Here is a 23,965-nt window from a genome sequence, read left to right as displayed (position 1 = left end):
CTAAGAAACATCATTCTGTTCTGTAAGCAATAGATCATGACTTCATTCATACAATCATAGAATAGTTTGGGCTGGAACGGACCATCAGAGGAGAGAGTCCAACTCCCCTGCACTAAAAGCTCCTACTTTAAGCTCTGACAGTGGGCTACATTAATCTTTGGGGGGTTTCTACAGTCTAGTCTCTTGACTCTGCTATCCCACTTATCACTTTGCTTACATTCCTGTTGTTTCTGGAAGAAAACTGTATTGCTGTTTGCCTGTGGCTTTAAGTAACACATCTGCACCGTTTTAAAGAGCAATCTGTCTCTTTTCCCTCACCAGCGTTCCTTTCATTATCAAGTCGTGGTTCTTCAAAAAGCTTCAGCTACAGGATTTGTGTTCTTCCCTTTTCAGCAGTAGAAATACGTTATCTGTGGCCTTCCCCTGATGAACATCAGCATTTTCAGAAACAACTAACTGCTGCCAGAGTGTGAAAGACCCACTAGCTGCTGCTGACCTCAGGCAGTGCTTTGGAACACATGAGGTTCAATGCCAGATTTGAGTTTCTGTTTTTTTTTCTGAGGATCTTGGCAGCCCATGATCAGTAAGGCAAGTTCCAACTCATCATAAACTGAACTTCTGGTAGGTTTCATGTTGGATCTGCCCCTCAACCCCCAGACATGCAGATGTATGCCAACTTAAATATGAAACAAACATGATTAAGAACATGCTCTTCACCTTTATTTTTCTGGTAGAATCTCATCAGTGACTAAAGCTTAATACTTCACCCATTGTTTACCTCAAACCTTTGCCAACAGCAGAATTAGTTCATTTAAGGAGTCATTCTCTTTAAAAAAAAAAAATAAAGTAAGAATGATTTTCTGGGAGAAGTCTCAGTATGTGCTGCCAACTTTGAATTTAGTGGAGTACAACAAACTACTCCCAGTTTGACCCTAAACAAACAGCAACACCCAAGTAGCAGTTGTAGAATCAACCCAAAAGCCAGTTTGAAACAACCTGTGCCCATGGATGGGACCCTGGAATAGAAAGGACTTTAAGGAATAGCTTGAATTCTTGAGCTTTCTCACCTAGGCACTAAATTATGCCTAACAACTAAAGAAGGAACTTGAAGCAAGCCTGTACCTTTGATTGAAAACAAACATCTTAAACCACCATTTGCAACTTAACAGTAGATCCTTTGTCTCTAGTTACAAGTCAAATTGGAGTTTAATACCTGCAGAAATTCCCTCCTGGAGCCAAGAGGCATAACAGTGGGAATTGGGAGCAGGCAGGCAGGAGCAAAGACACACAAGTCCCTATGAATGGTTTTGTTAAGTGACTGTAATAGCTGTCTGTTAAGAATCCTGTCAGATACAGGACTCACATTCAAAATGGCACTAATTGATACCACATTAGCTGAATCCACCAGCTTGTGGAGCAGGCTCCTGTGACAGGGAACACTGCTGTGGGTGATGTCCAGCAATGCTGTTGTGTTAGCCTCTCCCTGCAGCACACTGCACATGGATCTTGTTGGAGATTACACTGGATGCACCAGGGCACCTCTACCACGATACCTCGGCAGCTAAAGTGACAAGCAGTAGAAGACCTGCTCTCAACTGACAGCTCATCCTGGCTTCAGTATTCAAAGTTTTTGTGTCCTGTACTTGGCTGAGTAGAAAATACATTTCAGAGATAAACTTCTGGGGGAGGATAAGATAAAAAATCCATCTTGCCACATCTTTGCCAAGCACTTCCCAGGCAGTGACAACTCCAAACACTCTGTACCCTACAGATGCCCTCTGTTTATCTGAGCCAGTTGGGAGAGATTAGCTGGAACAGGAGCCTTGAAACCCATGGCAAGTACTAGCAGGTCTGAGTGCTGGAGGGTGCCAGTGGGATGGCAACACACTGTATGACTGCCTTGTAAATGTTCACCTGAACAGGTGGTTTTAGGAAGCAGGATTTTTTGCCCTAGCCAACTTTGGAGGGAGCTTTGGGCACCACCATCATACCACATCATGGCATCCTGGCTGGTTGAGATGAGGAATGTGCCTGGTGGTAAACTCTGGGGACACTGGGCTCTCATAACTGTGGCAGGTGAGTCTTGCCTGGTTTGGGGAAGAAGAGACCTGCGAGGCAGGCACAGGATTTAACACATTTCATTCAGTTCTAAAAAGCGAAGGCTACCTTGCATTCAAGTGAATATGGTGCCACCTTAACAGCATAGTGAAGCCCACTTGTTAAGACTGCTGAAGCCTTCTTTTCATACACTCATTTAACTCAGATGAAAACTCTTTGCCAACACTAATTCACTTGCTTTTGTTGCTGCATTTTAACACTGATTAATTTAATTTGCCAGTCAGTATTTTGACAAGATCAATACAAAACCTTATTAAGAAACTGCATTTATCCCTCGTAGATTTCTGATAATCCTGTGGAGACAGTTTTACAAGACGTATTACTTGGTATCAAAAGTTTATACAAAATGTCAATGGGGTTTTGTTCAATCAAAATAATCTTCTATATCAATATCTGGATTCAGGAGATCTTCACCATAGGCTGAAAGATCCATTTGATTTAAAATTAAGTTTTCAAAGGTTTCTTCCAAGTCCGTGTCACCGATCAGCACAGCTCCCACCATTCGGCCACTCTGCATCACTACTTTCACGTACTCCTGTCCCTTGGTACACCTTAGCATCAGTTCATGGTCTAAACCCAAGCCTTGAGCATTGTACTTTCCCAAAACCACCACCTAGCAGAAAGAAAAAGAGAAAGCACTCAGAAGAGCATTGCAGTGGCTTTTAGTACTTGTGCCAGTACTGTTCTAAGCTTCAAAAGACTGATGCAAACAGGAAAATATTTGTCCGGGGGGAACCTCCCCAATTCACAGGTTAAAAATCTTCACCTTGAACTATCATACGCAGAACGCAGTAACGAACCAGCTACCATGCTGAACTCTGGCTGACGTTATCCAAGGACAGAAACCTAGTGAAATGGAATGTGTGCGCAGAGATGCAGAGTAGAGCAGTTGTCAGTCACCAATTGGAAGTTGTAACACATCTGTAAAGATCATTGCCCTCTTCAGTTTCAGCATTCAAAGTTAGCATGAATGGAGAAAATCTAAACTAAGATTAATTATTACAGAGAGAAGACTGTTTTGTCAATATTAAAGCATCTGCTCAGTGTCAGCAAGTGAAGATAAGCAAGCGACGTGTGTTACTCAGTGGTTGAAGGCTATCAGACTGCATTTACTTTACCTTGTAATTGAAAAATTTTGTAACATGAGCAAACAGTTCAAAGCTGAAATCCAGATCGATTGATTCCCCTAACGTATCTGCTGCCATGCATTTGGCTGCATACCATCCCATCTGCCTGGCTTGAGTCCACAGCCTCATCTAAAACCAAAGAAAAATAAAGATTGAAGAAGACATGTAAGAACGTCCCTGGGCAATGACCAACACTTGCTGTTCTCACCAATGCATATGATGGGATTTATTACACTTAGCAAGGCTGAACAGCTTCTCTTCCAGCCACCTAGATAAAATCATCTGTCATCAACACATGAGGATTATCTACTTATTCACTGGTTTCCATTTCAATGAAACTTTCTTTTCTCCCATCTGTGTAATTTACTTTGCAATCAGACCGATGCTGAGCACACACTCGTACAATTTGATTTACCTGATGCCACACTGGACTTGGTTCCCAGGATGCTGTGCATATATCTCCAGCTGCATATATGTCTGGCAGGGATGTGTGCATGTGCTTATCCACCTTGAGACCTCCATCTTCACCTAGAGCAAACTAAAGCATTTGCACAACTCAGCAATAACAAAAATAATAATTTAAACAAAGTAATTCAACTTTATCTGTGTTAAGCAGCCATCTCATTTGTTACTTTTTAACAGCAGACTCCTAAAAAGTCCAGTAAATCCACTATTCTGTTTAATCAAAACATTTGCAGGTCTAAAATGACATGAATAAACACTACAGGAAGCCAGCAAAGTGCTCTTCTGGGTGCCATGTAGTACAAACAGAAAGGTCATTCAGAGTGAATAATTTATAGCTACTTATTGTCCAGTCTAATCTGACTCTATTAGGAAAGCCTGACACCACAACAGAAACATGTCGTTCAAACCTCTCCATCTCAAGCTCCTTCACCATCAAGGGAAGAAAATGGATCCCCTGAAAAGTGAGTGCCACAGTGAAGTATGTTTCACAACTACCTATGTATCAAGTATTACTTCTCTGCATGGAAATGCAACCCTGCCCCCTGCAGAGCTTTTCCTGAATCGTATCAAACCAAGAACCCTTCAAATAAGCAAAGAGAAAATTGGCCTACAAAAGCAGAATTTCCGCAGCAATCTCTGCATTCTTTTCTCACCAAGTTTAAAAGCAGATCAGTGCTGCATTTTACAACTGATTTTCAAATATCCTTTAAAATCTGTCTAACTATGAATGAAAACTAAAGCTTAGAAAAGCATTAAGTACTCAATAAAATTGTTTAACATGAAACTGTGCAGAGTGGTTGGACATCCATGGTAAGACACAAAGCATTAAGCATTATTTCTAAAACACAGTGTGGGTTTTCAAAGCATTGTTAACTGATATCCCAGGCAGGGAAGTATCACAGCTTGCCAAATTTCTAGCCATACTACATGTGTTACAGGGACACCTCGAGAGTTCATTTTGTATTTTTACCAAGGCTACAGAATACACTGCAAACACTTAATTCCTAATCTAACTTCATAACAGAGGCCTTGAAATATTTAACAGCTCGACATCAGATGTATGTGTCATGGTTTAAGCCCAGCCAGTAACTCAGCACCATGCGGCTGCTCACTCACTTCCCCCCTTTCTCCCCCCACTCCCAGAGGGATGGGGAGGAGAAATGAAAGAATGTAACTCCCACAGGTTGAGATAAGAACAGTCCAGTAACTAAGGTATAACACAAACCACTGCTGCTGCCACCAATAATAATAATGATAAGGGAAATAACAAGGGGAGAGAATACAACCACTTAACATCCCAACCCGAGCAGCGGTCTGGGCCTGGCACGTAACTCCCCCCAGGTTATATACTGGGCATGATGGGTTGTGGTATGGAATACCCCTTCGGCTAGTTTAGGTCAGGTGTCCTGTCTGCTTCCTCCCAGCTTCTTGTGCCCCTCCTCACTGACAGAGCATGAGACTGGAAAGTCCTTGGTCGGACTAAGCGTTACTTAGCAACAACTAAAAATATCAGTGTGTTATCAGCATTGTTCTCAGGCTAAAGCCAAAACACAGCACTGCACCAGCTACTAGGAAGGAGGAAAATGATTGTTAACAGCTGAACCCAAGACAGTATGTTTCCATAATTTTCTTCATCTTTATTCATAGGACAGCATTTCACTTCCTGATCGGAGGAACCACAGAACACCAAATACCCCAGCATGCTGGTTTTGCCTGTAAGAGAGTTAATTTTCCTTACAGCAGCCTGTATGGTGCTGTGTTTTGGATTTGTGATGAGAAATGTGTTGGTAACACAGGGATGTTTTAGGTCTGCCTGAGCAGTGCTTACACAGTCAACCCCCTCTGCTTTTCATGCTGCCCCGCCAGCAGCAAGGCTGGGGGTGCACGAGAGCTGGGAGGGGACTCAGCGGGGCAGCTGATCTCCACTGACCAAAGGGACAGCCCAAGCGTATGATGTTGTGCTCAGCAAGAAAAGCTGGGGGGACGAAGGAGGAAAGGGGCATGTTTTTAATTATGGCATTTGTCTTCCCAGGTTACCATTAACACCTGTAAGCCCTGTTTTCCTGGAGATGTCTAAACCTCTCACTGTTCACGGGAAATCATGAATGAATTCCTTATTTTGCTTCGCCTGAATTGTCTTTATCTCAAACCATGAGTTTTCTCACTTCTCCAACTTTTCCTTCCAACTCTCTTCCCCATCCCACTGCCAGCCAGGGTTAAACCAGACACCCACCATGGAGAGAGAATGATCACAAGGCCTGAAAATTCACAGGGCAGCTATGAACTTCATAATCAGCATCCACATTGGATTGACTTCCCTCAATGAAATCATCATGTTTATAGCTCTGTTTCCCAGATTCAGCATATTGAAAGTAAATGCTTCCTTCCCAGGAGAAAAATGTGAAGACTTCTAAGATAAGAAATGGTGAAAATTAACACAAAAAATTATTCTAAATATTTGCCACATTAACCAATTATACAAGCGTTTTTCTCTCTTTGTATAGGCTTAATCTTAACAGTGTATATTGTATGTGTACTACTGTCTACCAGGAGATATGAGGCGCAACATAATAAGCCAAGACCACAAATGAAATCCATTTTGTATTTCCAACATCAGCATACCTGCCTTTTTTTGAAATGGTGTACCCTGGAAACCTGCAGCAATCCATGTCAGAACAAAAGCATAAACCAGCTGAAAAAAGCTTAGCTCAACTTTAACTTCAACAGAAATCGTACTTACATTATTGCCAGCAAGAAATGGTGTAACATTTGGCACAACTCCAGTTGCACTGACAATGAAATTGCATCCATAAATTTTTCCATTAGTTAATTCCACATATACAGGCCAAAGCACTGAAAAAGGGTAAAGTTTTGCCCTGAGAATGTAACCAACAGGCGTTATTTTATTAATTATGTCTTCTAATAAGAGATGAAATAAAAAGGAAAATCTACTGAGACATCTAACTGATTAGGTAGGGAAAACTAAAAAAGATGTAATTAAGAGGTTACCTATAGCCTTTCTGACCTTCATTCAGGACTACAAAAACCTATGAGATTTTGGAGCTTAGCTCCAAGTCCTACTATTATCTGGAATTTTCTTGAATCAAAGCCCTCACTTATAGGGGGAAAATACTGTGCCTTGACACTTGCCACTTCTTCAGACCTGTGGGATGTTCTCTGAAGTATCTGGAAACTGCCAAGTATTCTTCTATATATAAGTTTCCTGATGCACAAGAAATGCCTCAAAAGCAAAAAGAATGTCAGACATTTGACTTCCTAGAATTTTATGCCAGAAGTAACTGGCTATTAAAAAAGTGTTTTAAATATTAATTTCAATTCAGTGGAATTTATAGACAGAATTCATAAAGTGGTATTTTCTTCTGTTTTCTTTGAAGAATTACTTCAGTTGTGACACTCAATGTTGTTCTGTTGGGGGTTTTACCTCCTATTCTACCTCCAGTATTTTACCTGCTTTATCTCCACTATTAAAATATGATTTTATTGGACTGTTACAAGGTGGGACTACTCTGCATACAGAATTTAGGTGGCTTTGTGGTAAAAGGGTCTTATCCATAACATTTTGTAATTTAATTGTAGCCCATAAATCAAATTCTCAACTACTATAAATTGCTAGAGCTCCATTTGATTTATAAAGGATTTATTTTCCAAATCTGTATTTGCTCTAAAACAGCAAACAGGATCAAACATGCTCCAATACTCCAATATTCAACACGTTATTTCTGCTCAGTGCTGACACTTACCTTCATCTGGTTCCACGTTCTTCTCTTCTTTAGGAAAAGCCAAAGAAGTCTGTTGCAGCTGTAGAAATTCTTGCTGTAAGTGAATTTTCTTTACTTCACATAGTACTTCAATATGTACTTTATGAGAAAACTGAAGAAAGATTGACAAAATTGGTATGATCAAAATTGATATGATCTCAAACATGATCAGCAAAAGCAACATTTTTAATAGCAAGTGCACCTTCACCTAAAATGACTTTAGTAAACTGGGAAAAAATCCCAAACAAACCAAAAATCAAACCATATACCCCATCCTAAAGCACGACACATTAGCTGAGTTGCCACACTTGTTCCTTTTTTGGCACAGATCCAACCATAGCAAATGGCAATTTATCTGCTTTTCCGGCAGACACCTCATGTTCCTTGAAATTTCACAAGAACCTAGATTTTTCTGGCACACCAGAAAACATACTCAAGTTCCCCTGAGTTTACAGGAAAAAAATTCAGAATGTATCAGAACAGAAAAAAGTCAACTTTTTTGTCTTTCAGGATTTCAAATCCTTCATTTTTCTGTCATGAATTCAATTCATAATTGCGTATTTCATAAACTTAACACTGATAACAACATTAAGTTTATGTTCTAAATGCTGTAAAAAGAAACAGGAAATATATCCTGTTCCACCAACCCATGTTTCAGCCACTTACTCCCATTCTGAGGTCTCAACCTCAAAATCAGAAAGTTACCTGTTTCTCTTTTGTGGATTCTGGCCTTGAATGTTTTTATTCTTCACTACCCCAACATGTTTACATGGCCTTCAACAGCCAAAACTCCACTGATTAATCTGCTGAATATCATAAATATCCTTCAGCTGGCATTGTAAAGCTGTTTCTGTAGATACTATGACTGTTTGAAAGGTCTGTTTTCTAATGTGTGATGCAAATGCCTAACAGCTAAGAGATTAATAAATACAAAACTGACCAAAAAATAAAAGGATTTTTACTCTTCACAATGCTCATCCCCACTACCGATTTTATATTGCATTATCTGCTGTAACAGCAGACTGATGTTCCCTGCACCTCTGGACAAATCCTACTGTACATATGGCAGCTAAAATGACAACAGAGGCCCCACTGCTGCTGTTTAATGTGAAGATTGACACCAGTCCTACAGAAACCTACAAACCAACATTTATATTTCAATCTGAAGAGCAAATTGTTAAAACCATGCCAGTGGAGCTGATTAGCCACCTTCTTCCTGAAGCAGAATATTACTTTATCTGTATAAACATACTTTCCTGTTAAACTCTGATGGAACAGGAGAATCAGTTAAAGCATTACTTTATTTTTCTAATAATCCTGAATGTGACATTGCATGTTCTGTCATCCTTACCCACTTAAAGCACCATTTAAACAAATAGGTAAGATTATAACCATACCTCTTTAGTCCCTTTAAGACTTAAACCCTCATGCCAATCAGGGCCTAAGGCACTGCCCAGTTTGTCAGATGCTGCTATAGGTCTTTCTTTTTCCTCACTTCCTGAGGGGAAAGAGATGAAGAATATCATATTTAGCATGCATACTTCATGGGCTGCAGGTCTGGTTACTAAAAGGAAAGACAAAAGTGTGTAATCCAAAACTTGTTACTTAAAAGGCAAATCAGACTCCAAGCCAGTGTTTTTAATACCTTGCAACTTTACACCTTTAATTACTTCACTCATCTCCAAAACAACCATGCGCCTGCTGGATGCCTGCATGGACCCTTAACAGCCAGACAGGCACCACAGAACCACAGTTCTGGAGACCCACAGTAGACTTAGTTGCTTAATATCACTGCTAATCACTGTCTGCTAGCAAATGCGCACTGGGTCCTCCTTTGCACAAAAGTGAAAGTTCTAACATAGCACGATACATATGAAGAACACTGGGTGCCATTTTGTGATGTTCTGTCTGACTCTTTTACAATTTATTCTTCTGACCCAGAACCATGTTTGGTTTTTGGTTTTTGTTTGTTATTCTGGTCATATACATGTTCACTCATGCAGTTCTAGCTGACTTGTTATTAAGACTGCAGTTTCACTGCATCAGTAATAACAACCTGAGGGGTTTCATCTGGTCCTCCAACAGCTTATTATGGAAGAGTTCCTTCCTACATAATGCTGCCATGTTTTACAAGTATTACAGAAAACAGAACAAGTTCTTCAGCAGGTGTAATACAGGAAATTGAAAGAGAACTTGGCAGCGATATAAAAGATAAGCACACTTTTACATGCTGCCGTGTCTCTACATATATTCCGGATGGGGTTTTATACCCCTTTTTTACTTTATTATTTTAAAGAAGGGAGTGCTACTAATAACAGCAATCCTTATTTATGACCTGCTATATTAACTCATCTTAAGACTATGTTAATGTTAAAAACTGCTGCTGCAATGTTAGAAGACCAAAACACCAGACCTTCCATTGTGTACTTCGTTCTTTTACATTCAATTGGAGTCTCTTGTTTTTCAGCAGACAGCTTTGGAATGAGAAATTCAGCTGCTCCTGCATCAAAGAAAGTGTTCCCAATGGCTTTGTCTTTGATAGCCCAGATCACTTCACAGCCTTGAATTTCATACCTGCAGACATTTAAACAATGAATAAAGTCACAGACTACCTGAAAAGGACCTTACTCTTAGCAATGCTTAGAAGCATGACAGGTTTAATTCCAAAACCTAGAAATAAGGGATCCAAGATGTTTAAACCTATCAAAACCACCACTGCTTCTAAGTACTTTCATAAGGAACCCATTAAAAAAAAGAAATTAAAATCTCTTCAAGCTGACATGTCAAACTTTCTCACCAGCACAACCTCAGCTGCACCAGAGTGGAGGGTGAGGGGAGGTAGATCAAATTTATGATATTACTACTCAGTATTTCCCGCTCCCCACAATTTAAAAAATGTGCATTTTTCCAGAAGGCCCACTGCTAAGAACTGGCATTTGGATCTTGTTTGTACTACCTGGAACATGAACTGGTAGAGACATGCAGAGAACAATTTAGTGAAAGTGAAAACGTGATTCCTGCAACACAAAACAAGGCCATATACTGGCATAATATAGGTGGTTTTGTAATGTAGCAGACTGAAGGACCACATGGTTCAGTAGCCTACCTGTGACAAAGGCCACATCAGACACTTCAAAAGCTCTGTCAGCTTAGATTAGGGTGGGTGCAAGGTAAACTGCCTCTTTATTCCCATTACACCTTCTGTTTCCAGAAGTCAGACAAGTTTTATAACTTAAATATTTCCCTTATTAATTAGCCTTAACAGAAATCTCTGTCGGTGCCAACTCAGGCACTGTACATTCTTGGTATCTATGTGCCAAAGCTTCTTCTGAAGCTTCCTGAATTTTATGTGACAGTAAGCACCACTACACTGAAAAAAAAAAAAAAAAAAAATCACCAATTTTGCTAGTAAATTCTTTAAGCACTACAATTTTATAAGTCAACCTTTTCCCAAACTCATGCACACTAGAAAAGGTTTCATTTGCATGCCTATCTTTAAAACTTAGTCATTTACTTACACCAATTCGAGAGCAATCCCGCCATTTCCTACCACTACTATTCTCTCAGCTTGAGCCAAATTCTTCTGGAAAGCCTGCATTAAGGAAGGAAAAAAGTCAATTACAACTTAGGTCATACGTTCCCTCACACTGATCAGTTATATCCTTTTCAGTATTTTCTTGCTCTGTTAGTCATTTTATTTTGATCTTCTCAGACTAATGATGCACATTTACTTACACCAAGATCTGGTACAAACACTCATGAAACCTGTGAAATTCTAACACTGAGGGATGAAGTTACTGGTAAAGCCTTACAAGTCTCAAATTGAGACAGGAGAAGTTAAATAATTACATTTCAGACACTTAAGAGACCCTAATAGAATCCAGGAGACCTTTCTCTGTCCTAGAGACCATTAGCATTGTGATTATCTCTTAATCCAGTTTTATCACAACTTGCATAACTTTCACAGTAATTTGCATAACAGTAAAAAGGCAAAGATACAGAAATTCAGGAGTTTAAAAAATCCTGATCAGAAATCAGGAATTTAAAAAATTATTTGTAGCAAATCTGAGAACCAATTTTATTTGTGCAAAAAGCTTTCAGAAAGAAACAAGTCTTCCAATTATATCTTAGTGGCAAGAGAAATTGAAAAAAATAGAAGACAACACAGCCCAGTGGTTTTTTTGATCATAGTCATGATTCTTGATTTGTTTGGAAGAAAATACTTGAAGTGACTCAGACCAACTACTGCAACTATACAAAAATCTCTTAATCCATACTTCCAGTTTACCTAATTGTCAGAGAACCTGAACTGTAAAGACCAGGAAAACTGCAGTTCTTTCATCCCTTCAGAGAAGGATGCTCAAGTTGTATCAGAAGGCATTAGTGAACACAACCAATCATCATTTAAACAACAACAAAACCCAACCACAAAACAAAACAAAATCCCAACAAATCCAACCCCAGAAACAAGCATTTTCAGCCTCACTCAAAGTTCAACATCAGCTTTGATGTGAGCCCAGTCTACTGGCTCCCAGTGGCGGACAGTAGATACACATGGAAGACCATAAGAAGACAACAAGCACATGATGATACTATCCTGCAACATCCTCACAGGTTCCAGACACAACTGATGCTACTCAAGTGGCATCTTTCTCTTCAATTTAGACAAGATAAATGCATTGAGGACTGTCCTTTTTGTGGTTTGTTGTTTGTGTTTTTTTTCCCTTCTATTTCTTTTTCTTAACTCAGCTAAAGTTTTAATCTCTAAACCAACCAACAACAATTTCATAGTTTCACAGCAGTTTACTTGAAAAAACAACTCCTTTTTTATTCTCCATGTCAAACTTTATTTGATGAATTACATTTCTTATGTTGTGAAAAAGCAGTGTTCACGTTCACCTTGCCTCCTCTAATCCTGAAGTCCCACAGCAGTGAAACCTCACTTTCTACTTCTAAGCTGAAGTTTTAGTCTATTAAGTCATTCCTCAAGTGAAAACTTTCCCACATCTTTTACTGTAACTGTAATTTTTTTATGTACAATGAGAACAAGCCGCAGTAAAACTAGGAAGACAAAAAAAGCCATTCACTAACTTTTCACTGTGAGAAGCAGCCCTGCATATCATGTACCAGGTACACCTCCTCACAAAAGTTTCTACTAGTGCTTACTTCCTGTGCATGTTTTCAGATTGGCTTCTGTCTGGAGGGCAAAAGATTACCATAAATTCTAGACTATCATGTTAGAAATACTGTCTATGAAATATATATAAACTTAATAAATTTATTGACTAATTAAACAGCCTTAAAATACCACTAAATAGATTAGCTGCGACTGAAAGTCTTCTTATTTAAGGATATATGGTAACAAACATCACCTTAGGTTTTACCATTTCACTCCACACTCATCTTTAGTATCTTCCATCAGAATCAGGAATATAATTTACACTTATATGTCCAGACCACGTTTACCTGTGCACTGTCAGTATCTCGGATTCCTAATACATACGGGTTTCCCGCAAAAATCAGTTTTGGTTTTGCTCCAGCACACAGGCAAAGTTTCTCATACATATATTCTTTCCCATCTTCAGTGAAAATTTTCTGTTAAAAGTGAAGAAAAATAAAACCTACTGGAGACATCTAAGAGAACATCAGCACTTCTTCTCCTTCACATTACAGTATTCTGAGGATATTAAATGCTGTAACTGGCTTCTTAAAGAGCAAGCCTTCATACTCTCATTGGTAGTGTGTCATTTATTTGCATTACATTCACCACACCATTACAAGCCTAAGTGTATGACCTCATACGGCTGGTGAAACTGAAAGCGTACACGGTGTACTAAAAGAAACGTGAAATACAAAGATTACCAGTTGGTGGCACTCTGTACTCACTAGCTGTGCTACGAACAGTTTCCCTGTGACGAATATCCTCCCCGCCCCATCAACAGATGTAGATCTATGCACTATTATATAGTAGCAATTAAGAAACTCATTCAAAAGCTTTCAACAATGGTAAACATGTGTTAACTTAACCAGGCAGAGGCTAGAATGCAGTTTAGAAAGGTGGCAAATTCTGTCCTTTGCTACAGAAAAAAGGCAGGCACTAAACCAGCTACATCATTCTGCAACAAAGCAGTACTTACATTTCACCGTTTTATGACTTCGTTGCTTTCCAAACTAGAAGCTAACCAGTTTACGGACGTTTTGCATAACGAGAGTTGCTAATGGTTTTAGACAAAAGATCCTCCAAATTATAGTAATGATCTAAGAATATAATTAGATTCAGAGCATTCATAGAATCTAATTGGGATCATACCTCTGTGACTTAAAATGAGCATAATGAGGTTTGGATCTGAATGTGAATTTCTGATAAATGCATGCTGAAGTGAAAAATAATATGTCAAGCTGACACAGACACTATCAAGGATCTGGACCTGCTCATACTTGTAACACATTTCCTGCTAAAAAAAATAAGAAGAAAAGGTGGAAACATTGCTTCTTTCAGGATTTCATTTTTTGGGTTTTTTTTTTTTTTTTGTAACACAAAGTTGTTAATACTGGGTCTCTGTAGCAACAAGCAGTAACTCAGGAATTGGCCAGATCTGCAATCAAGGGTTACAGAAATGTTCAGACACCTGGATTCATATAGAGTCTTGGTTTCACTGACTGGGTTCTCTGATTCCAATGAGGTTTTCAATGATCTCTCTCTAAGGTGTCAAAGATTTCAATCTAAAACATATGGTTTCTTAATTTACAAGTAATTTCTGATCTACAATATTGGTTTCTTAATTTACAAGTAATTTCTGATCTACAATACTGTCCTCTGTATGTATTTCTACTTGAACAACAGTGTGAGTGATAAATGAAATTAAAGTTAGGAAGTTTTTTTGTATAATTTTGGTAACTTAACACTTTAGTACTCAGTGCTCTTGAACAGAATTTCACACCCTAAACTTTCAACCATTTCTTAAGTTACTTTTTTTTTAATAAATAATTTGAAAAGCCACATAAAGGAGAACACACTAGCTTACATGTTCACTGCTTCTCAGTTGTTTTACTCCAGACTGTATAACTTTAATATTGGGATATCTTTTTTCTAATAGGGAACTTGGCTGCTCTTCTACATCAAATTCCTCAAGTGTTTTGGAGACCTGTAGAAAGAAGAGAGGTATTTAAAAAAGTGAATTATTTATTTACCTATTTTTCCTGAAGCTTGTAACAAAACATGTTATGTTCACTTCCAGTAAAGGAATCACAACATAAAGCCCGTATTGTCTCTAAACATGTTATCATGTTATTACTAAAGGCTCCTTTTTATATACAGAATCTTTTCATGCCTGTTCCTGGCATTCTCTTTAAAAGCAAATATAATCTGTTGACATTGTCTTCAAAAAACTCTTGCTGCAGGTAGTTGGTCCTTACGTCAGGAAAACAGCTTATGGTTGGGTCTTCAGCTTGTATGCAGGACACAAGACAAGTGTTCAGGCAAAACAGATTAAAGATTACCTCAAAACATTTACTCAGCATCTCATCCATAGTCACTATTTGGTATTAAAGAGACCGGGGTGGGGGGGCTAGGGGTGGGAAACCAGAATTTGGGCAACATTCTAAGTTACGTTGATTTTCTGGGTTTCTTCCAGAAGGGGGCCTCCAGGCCTTCAACTTTACAGAATATTCAAAGAGTCTGGCCCACAGCTAGGAACCAGAAACGACAACATGCTTGCAATTCAGAGAGAAATTAAGATGCTTGTGTCCAAAACTTAAGATTCTGCTACCTTCAAATAGTGTTTAGCTCCTCCCTTACTCTTCAGATGCTGAAACTTGTGCCAATGTGAATTACAGACTTTACACTTTTGCATGTTTAATGTCTTTCCTGGATACTCATGACCCTACTGTCAGCTCTCTCAAGCTCAGAAGGTATTTTTTAGTTGCATATTACTTTACCAGTCTCACAGAGAGCTCCAAGTCTCTCAGCTATCTTCGGAGCATTCCATTAGCCCTGGACAAGAAACAGAGTTGGAAAAGGAAGGGATGCTGATAGCCAATTACAGGTACTAAATGCAAAGAACTGCTGTTCAAATCTCTTTCTGCTTTATTTTCCCCTCTAGTGATTTGAATTAGGCATTCATACACCAGGAGGAATTACGATAAAACCAGGCTGTCAGACAAACTGCAGAGTGATCTTTCTTTACTTGTAGTGCCACACCTGTTAGATACCATGGTTCAAAAACATGGTACTTTTATGGCTTTAAACAGGGGAAGTGCAGGTTAGATATAAGGAAGAAGTTTTTTACTGTGATGGTGCTCCACCCCTCCCAATGCTCAAGGCCAGGCTGGAATGAGCCTTCAGCAACACGGTGTACTCTGAGGTGTCCCTGCCCATGTCAGGAGGGTAAGAACTATGTGATCTTAAAGTCCTTTCCAACCATGACCATTCTATGATTCTATGAAAAAGAGAGTCGTGACAATAAATGCCAGGTGCAAGTCCAGCTCTTGGTGTCCTGACTTTCCCTGAGAGGTAAACTTCTTACCAGCTGGCAGCTTTGCATCCCAATTTCTATGCAATACGGTCTCCAACTCTTTCCATAGCTCAACGTAGAGCTTAAAGTTCCCTCAGAGAGGGAAAAAGAGCAGTGCTTTCTAAGATCCGACTACCTCTGCAAAACCAGCTTAATGAACCCATAGACAGAAATCTGAACTCATGTATGGATTTAGTTTTCTTCTTCAAACTAGCAGGAAAGAGGTCACCGAATCACCATCTGCTGGAGACGTAGATAAAGCTGAAGGCAATTTCACAGAAACTTTCCTTTGTTACTTGTCAGAAGCCTGTTTCTGCCCGAAATTCAAACACACTACTGTATATGAGAATCACTAGTGAGACTAAGTTTCTTCAGTAATTTATTCCAAAGATATCATTTCAGTGCTTGAAACGAAGCACCCATTAACAAATCAGTGAAATAAAGCTCCAGTAACTTGGAAAATACTTCCACTACGTAAGTATCCTTTGCTCGAATGGTGTGAATATATTCACAATTTCTAACGATTAGGAATCACTATAACATATCTCATCAGTCCTACTAACACCACTGAAGTCACACTAATGAGAAAGCAAGTTTAAATTCATAAGCATTTTCTGCTCTAGGTTCTAAATTACATGCACCATATGCAAACTTCTGAAAAGGTCTTACCATAAAAAAAATTAAATTGTTCTTACCTGTCTGAAATTTGTTACTGCTTTTATAACTGGAGAAGCTGTCACTAAAAAAATGTCTTCTGATGGGAATTCCATGGCCAGCTTTTAAAGAAACAGAAATGAGTGAGTACAGTCATGAGTGAGTACAATCAAAAGATTTTGACTTTAAGACAAAAAAAATATTACTGAAAAGTAATATATGTTACTACATTACTTTAGTCTAGTGGAATCCTATTGGATAAACACTACTTCAAGTACTATCCATAAGAGTGATAACAACTGAAATGAACAGAATTTGGAGACCCAGGATCTTAATTCATTCCACACAAATACATCTTCACAAACTACAGCCATGGTATAACGGACTACTCAAATGACTATTTTTCACAGTATTCTAAAGGCCAACTGTAGGAACAGATTATGACCATGTGCTTTCTGCAGACACCCAGTTGCTGGACATACTTTTTTTTACTCATACAGCAGTGAATAACTGTCCCTAACATATGCTTCACACACTGTAGCTGTACGTGTTGTATTGACAGACAATAGGAAGAAAGATTGACATGTAACGCACTGTGCTGCAGCAGCTGCTCTCAGCTGTATCAAATATGACTGAAAAACGACAGAATGCTGTAGAAAACACAGGATCATATTTGGTATCTTTATTAATGACAGACAATGGAATTGAGTGCACCCTCAGCAAGCCTACAAATAGTACCAAGCTGTATGATGTAGTCGACATGCTGAGGGAAGGAATGCCATCCAGGTCTGACAGGTCTGCCTTGACAGGTCTGAGGAGTGTGCTCATGTGAGCCTCATGAAGTTCAACGAGACCAAGTACAAGGTCCCACACCCAGGCTGGGGCAATCAACAGCACCAGCACAGACTGGGTGGTGAACAGATTGAGAGCAGCCCCGCAGAGAAGACTTTGGGGTACTGGTGAACAAAAAATCAGATAAGGGCTGTCAACATGTGACTGCAGTCCAGAAAACCATTCATATCTTGGGCTGCATAAAAAGAATTGTGGGCAGCTGTTCGAGGAACTCCATTTGGAGTAGATTAGTTGTAAGTAAGAAATTCTTTAGTGTGAGACACTGGGACAGGTTGCCTGGAGAAGCTGTGGATGCTCCATCTCTGGAAGAGTTCAAGGCCAGGCTGGACAGGGCTTTGAGCAACCTGATCTAGTGGAAGGAATTCCTGCCCATGGCAGGGTGTTGGAACTGGATGATCTTTAAGGTCACTTCCAACCCAAACCATTCTGTGATTCTATGTAATAACCATCAGATGTATACTGCAACTCAAAATTTTAAGACTGACATAATGTACTTTGCACCACTTACATATACTCAAATGCTTACCTCTGCCCTCTTATTAAGATTTAGTGGTTGTTTCAAACTTTCATTTGGTCATATTAACTTTGTTACATTTCTTTATCTTCTAAAATACTAGGATTAGAAATTTGCCACACAGAATATATATCCATACATATGGAAATAGGTAAGTCATCACAATCCACAAAGAAATGTTGCCATATAAGCATGAAAGGCAGAAATTACATAAGACATGAAACATTTATGACACAGAAAATAAATCTAACTCAAACTTAGCTTCTAAGACATTTTTTGGAATATTTCAACATCTACTCAAAATGTAAGCAACTCTGTATTAATTCTTTTGAGACAGACATGACGCAATGATTGTTCTCGGACAGCTGCCTAAGAAGTCTGAACTACAAGACATCATATAATGAATACCCAAAATGCAGCATGATGGACAAGTTGTTTATTGCCACTGTGTTCCACAGAACCATACTTGCTCAAAACCAGGACTGACAAAAATTGTGTCCAATCCTCCTCTTTTATTTCAAGCATACCCCCAGCTATGGATGTACAATGCAGAAATCCTTTTAAAACACACAGCACCACTTTTAGTGGACTTGGTGAACTAAAACATAGGCTAGAAGACCACTAATGCTCACTGCCAAAGGGCTTCCTGCAGTACTAAGATGAGAAAAACAGGCAAGTCTCTGTCAACACATAACAACCTGATTTGGGTTTTTCCAGGTTAAAAAATAAGGGTGAGGGAAAGGAAAGGAGTGTAAGAAAACAGGTGGAATCACAGCAGTAACTGGCACTCTGTGAGCTCTGGAAGAAAACAAAAGAAAACTCCGTAGCACTAACAAAGCAAAAAGCATCTTCAAAAAGCCAATAAATTTAGGACCTTTTATAGCAATCTTAAATACTGCAGACATCCAATGTATACTGGAAATAAGTGTATTGTGAAGCAGGATTATAACAATTGGAGACAATTCTAAATTACTTCTAGAAAAGCAAGTCTCTGGGAATATTAAATGTTGACCCAAATCTTATTCTTACAAGCACATAAGGATATACAAAAGCCTTAATTATGTGAATAGTTTAACAAACTTTTAAGGGATTACTCATACAAACACAGGATTTAAGTATCTATAGTACAGAGACCACGTTACAATAATCATGAATAAAAAGACCCCCTCAAACTAATAAATGGTAGAATCAACCCAGATGCATAAAGATGGAGAACAGTATCAACATTTTCTTTAATCTGTATGTGGTTTATACAATGTCAGAAATGAAATAGTATCACTCCATCCACAAACAATAGATGGCTGAAATAGTCTTTAGACTGCTTTGTACTTTCAACAGCTAAATATTCTTCACTGAACTGGAATCCACATCATTCTGTTCTACATTATAGGTACGAAACTGTATTTACAAAATTGCCTTCAGTTACTGCTACTTTAAAAACACCCTGAAATTAGAAAACAAACAAATCTGTTTTGGAGTTTGAGTTCATGGAAAGCTGCTGCCATTGGGCAATCTCCACAGGTGTACAGCCCTAAACATGGATCCAACAAAGACAGAAAAAGGAGCATATCATAGCAGCATTCCCCTTAGTTGCAGTATGATCCTTTATGCCTGTAAATAAGGCATGCAGTGCTCCTTTCTGACCTCTTGACTAGCATACAGAATGCCAGCCTTCTCAAGTCACAAAGTTTCCATCCTCTTTTTATGAAGTGGTCCTAAGCCTGTATGAGGTTATCTGCAGTTCAGTTTTAACCTCTCAGGATTTCTAGACAGAGTGCAACACCGTTTCCCTGGAACTGTTTGGTTTTGTGGGGTTCTGTTTTTTAAGAGGAACAAAACATTTCTTAAAAAATGGGGTAATTACTACACTAGTGAGACTACTTATACAATTACCACATAAATGTAGTGAACCGTTCTCTACAGAAGTTCCTACGCTAGGTCTGTGAGCAGTTAACGCCTCTCGGCCGGAATCAGGATATGCTAGGTCGACACCGGCGCCCGTGACCAACACGGCGGCTGCAGCGTGAGACACCCACACCCCTCTGCCCAGCCTCCACAACCGCTGGGGGTCGTCTGCCAGCGGCGGGAGGGAGGCGGGCAAAGGGGCCCCGGCCTTTTACCTTCTCCGCGCAGGTCACCCCTGCAATTCCTCCGCCTACCACCACGAACCGACTCTGCGCACCGCTGGCGGCCGCCGCCATTCCCCCGCCTGCTCCCCGGAGCGCCGGGCCGCGGAGAAAAGAAGACTCAGTTCGAGAGCGGCTTCCGGCTGCCGCCGCCTCGTTACGGTACGGGACGCGGCGTCGCAGGTCCGCCTACGGTGTGCGGCAGCGCCCAAACTTGCTCCGCTGCTGGCGCGGAGCTTCCCGCAGTGCCAGGGCGGGCCTCTCTTCCGTCGCCCGACCCAGCCGCTTCCACTGTTTTTTATTTATTTTTTATTTTTTTTTTTTTAATTTGGAGTTTATTTTCTCCACTTCCTATGACAGTACCTTCACAGGTCTGAACGCTGAAGGGTTTTGATGGAGTTTGTCAAGGGACCAAAGAGAACAGACAGCAAATAGTTATGATAAAAGTTAAAGAAAAAATACATTTAGGCCTTTTGTCGTTTCCTACATAGGAAGTCAAGAGAATGAAACATGGCAATATGAGAGACTGTTTTCCCTAGGCCTACCCTTTCCCCATCAGCTTTGGACACAATACTAAGAGTATAATTGTGATAAACACTTGAATGTATTGGCTTTCACAAGTCATAGGTGTGGTTATGTGGATATAACTGTACGAGTTTACAATAACAGAAACAAAGCTCGCTAAAGACACAAGATTAGACAACAAAAAGGGTCAGAACTGTTCAGCAAAATGGAGTCACATAGCAAAAGGATTTGTAAAGGTAAAAGAAGGGGGGGGGGGCTTGATAAAAGAAAAGCTAGAGCCTGGAAAACATGAAGTACTTTTTAGCTTAACTTAGGTTGTAGAAAGAAAATGTTTATGTCCTAAGTCTGTGGAAAGTAGCGGCCCCACTAAACATGAGTTAATTGTTTCACACTAGTCTTCTAAAGTATCTTTAGTTTTAAAGAGCAGTGTTTGTGTTGTAACTCTGTGGTGAGGTAACAGGATTTAGTGGCCCCACTAAACATGGATGAGTTATTTCACACCATCCTTCTACTTATCAGTTAGAGGCAGAGCCTCCCAAACATCTGCTAGCTTGGGATACTCCTTGTCTGCCCATCCTGCAGTAAATTTTGCAGGAAGGTCACACTGTTTTAAATCTTTGCAAGGTATCAAAAGAATTGTAGATATAGCTGGTTTCAGCTAGTTGTGTGATTACTGGGGCGCCCAACTGTGCCAAAGGTGAACAGTACAGTGTGAGGAAGACTGCTTACTTCATCTTGAAGACCCCTACTCACAAGAGGAAGACTGCTTACTTCATCCTCAAGACCCCTGCCCACAATCACTGCAGAGCAGTGCGCTGACACCAAGAGGAGGAGACTTAATGATAATAAGTTCTTGGAGCTAGTTATAATATTCCCCGCCTGTATGCAGGAACTATGAATATGTATGTAACTAATGTAATAGTGAAAGTATATAAACCTGTAACAAACACCTGCGCCTCTGGCTACAGTCATGCGCCCAGCGCTGTTGCTTTTGCTTTTTTTGACTTTGGCCCTCAATAAAACCTTGTTATCTTGTTTAGAGGAGTGAGTTCGTATCTCACATAATTTAGCATGAAGTGTGGAGAGGAACATGAAGCTGATGTTCCTGAGGTGCTCCTCTCCCCTCTCTGTAACCCTCCCTTCATGAGATGTAATTGTACTGTGCAGAAAGGATGCAGCTCGCAGAGCCTGGTTTTGGTGGTGGTCAGTCATTGGAGCAAATGATTTTGCTGTTTACTTCCTTCGGTTTTGGGTAGGATAAAAAGCCTGCTGCTGTAATACGATATTCTCCAACACTGGACACTTAAGTTTAGGCTGGACAAGGTGCTGGGACATCTAGTCTGGGTCATGGTTTGCTAGGAAAAGTTGGACCAGATGATCATTGAGGTCACTTCTGACCTCAGATTCTATGAAGTGTGTTAAATTAAGGGAATGAATTGATACATGTGGTAAACTGCTCAGTGATGCCTAGAGTTTGAGATGAACTCCTTAAAATGAGTTTGAACTTTTGCACTCTGGTTTATCTTAGAATTTTCTGCATATTAATAAGTGTAATTTTCATTCCAACGCTGAAGTTCAATGCTTTTTTCCTCTTGGAGGAAGGGATAAGCTATTGTGGTTTAAACCCAACCACAAAGCCCGTCCACTCACTCCCTCCTTTCTTGCCCTTCCCCTGCTCCTGGAGGGATGGGAAAGAGAATCGAAAGAATGCAACTCCCACGGGTTGAGATAAGAACAGTTTAGTAACTAAGGTATAACACAAATCACTACTGCTACCGCCAATGATAATATTGATAAGAGAAAATAAGAAGAGAATATGATACCACCGCTGAATGAGTTCGACCCCCCAGAGGAGAGAGTATGCCCTTCCGGGTAACTCCCAGTTACCTCCCTGGGCATGACGTGCTGTGGTATGGAATACCTCTTTGGCTAGTTTGGGTCAGGTGTCCTGTCTCTGCTTCCTCCCGGCCTCCCCTCGTCCCCAGCAGAGCATGAGACTCACAGAGTCCTTGGCCAGAATAAACATTACTTAACAACAATTAAAAACAATCGGTGTTATCAGCTCTCTGCCCAGGCTGGAAGTCAAAACACAGAGCTTGTACCAGCTACTAAGAAGGAGCAAAACGGCTCCGGGTAAACCCAGGACAGTATCCACCCCTTATTCCATACCATTAGCATCATGCTCAGATCCCACATTTTCAATATACCATCTCTCTTACATATATATATATATACATCCACACACACACAGAGACAAAGAAATAATTTCTTAGTGCATGGACCAATCGCTATAATGCTGTTGAGTCCATTCGGTCCATGATGTCAGGTTCCATCCCTTGTAACAGCCTTTCAGGGCAGGAAAGGCTGTGTGCAGTGTTGGATCTTTGCCTGCTGATGCTGATTGTTCATTCACTGCAGAACTTGTCTGGTTCTATCAGAATTCATTCTCTGTTGGGATGATGGTTGGAGGGAAGTCAGGGCCAGTCGCTGGTGACCTGAAGACATGTAACTGATGGGCTATAAAAGTATTACACAGCAGGCAACAGCATACAATTAAGTTAATTGGCTATTTTCCCCTAAATCAAATCCCCTTGAGGTATACATCGGACTTCCCCATCTTCCCGCATTACCCACCAAGTATATGCGGGTCCCTGAGCAAAAGCAATCCCACGACTGGGTTTGCCTTTACCTGAAGCAGGAATAACCCAGACTGTCTTCCCCAGCAAATTCTTCATGTGCACCACAGGAACTTTGTCCCCCTCTACAATATGTAAAAGTTCTGACTGGGCTGGGCCAGCTCTATTGACCGATCCTCTAGTGTTAACCAACCAGGTGCCCTTTGGTAAGTGTGTATCCCCATGCTTGGAAGTTCCCCCACCCATTGCTCTCAGTGTGGTTTTTAACAGCCCATTGTACCATTCGATTTTCCCAGAGGCTGGTGCATGGTAGGCAATGTGATATACCCACTCAATGCCATGCTCTTTGGCCCAAGTGTCTATATGGTTATTCTGGAAATGAGTCCCATTGTCTGACTCAGTTCTCTCTGGGGTGCCGTGTCGCCACAAAATCTGTTTCTCAAGGCCCAGGATAGTGTTCCGCGCAGTGGCGTGGGGCACAGCGTATGTTTCCAGCCATCCGGTGGTTGCTTCCACCATAGTAAGCACATGGCGCTTGCCTTGGCGGGTTGGTGGGTGTGATATAGTCAATCTGCCAGGCCTCCCCATATTTGTACTTCAGCCATCGTCCTCCATACCAAAGAGGCTTTAACCGTTTGGCTTGTTTAATTGCAGCA

At 40.2% G+C, this 23,965-nt stretch overlaps 1 protein-coding gene across 2 annotated transcripts; it reads right to left on the bottom strand.

Moving 5' to 3' along the window:
- Positions 1 to 698: 698 nt before the first annotated feature.
- PYROXD1 (pyridine nucleotide-disulphide oxidoreductase domain 1) lies at positions 699 to 20,382 on the bottom strand. 2 transcript variants are annotated; one of them, XM_065683767.1, is made up of 12 exons: positions 20,143 to 20,382; positions 16,698 to 16,778; positions 14,515 to 14,634; positions 12,956 to 13,084; positions 11,008 to 11,081; positions 9,903 to 10,063; positions 8,887 to 8,987; positions 7,472 to 7,601; positions 6,451 to 6,563; positions 3,661 to 3,783; positions 3,237 to 3,374; positions 699 to 2,731 (listed from the first exon to the last, which is right to left on the bottom strand). In XM_065683767.1, exons 1-12 carry the CDS (start codon positions 20,221 to 20,223, stop codon positions 2,483 to 2,485), a joined length of 1,500 nt encoding a protein of 499 aa, XP_065539839.1. In that variant the 5' UTR covers positions 20,224 to 20,382; the 3' UTR covers positions 699 to 2,482. The 2 variants fall into 2 exon arrangements, with proteins under 2 accessions (XP_065539839.1, XP_065539848.1); XM_065683776.1 differs by lacking the exon at positions 20,143 to 20,382 and adding an exon at positions 15,428 to 15,482 and having other exon boundaries at positions 16,698 to 16,781.
- Positions 20,383 to 23,965: the final 3,583 nt, after the last annotated feature.

The sequence above is a fragment of the Lathamus discolor genome, chromosome 1, assembly GCF_037157495.1.
Source record: "Lathamus discolor isolate bLatDis1 chromosome 1, bLatDis1.hap1, whole genome shotgun sequence".
NCBI lineage: Eukaryota > Metazoa > Chordata > Aves > Psittaciformes > Psittacidae > Lathamus > Lathamus discolor.
This window is presented reverse-complemented; position numbering and strand designations above follow the sequence as displayed.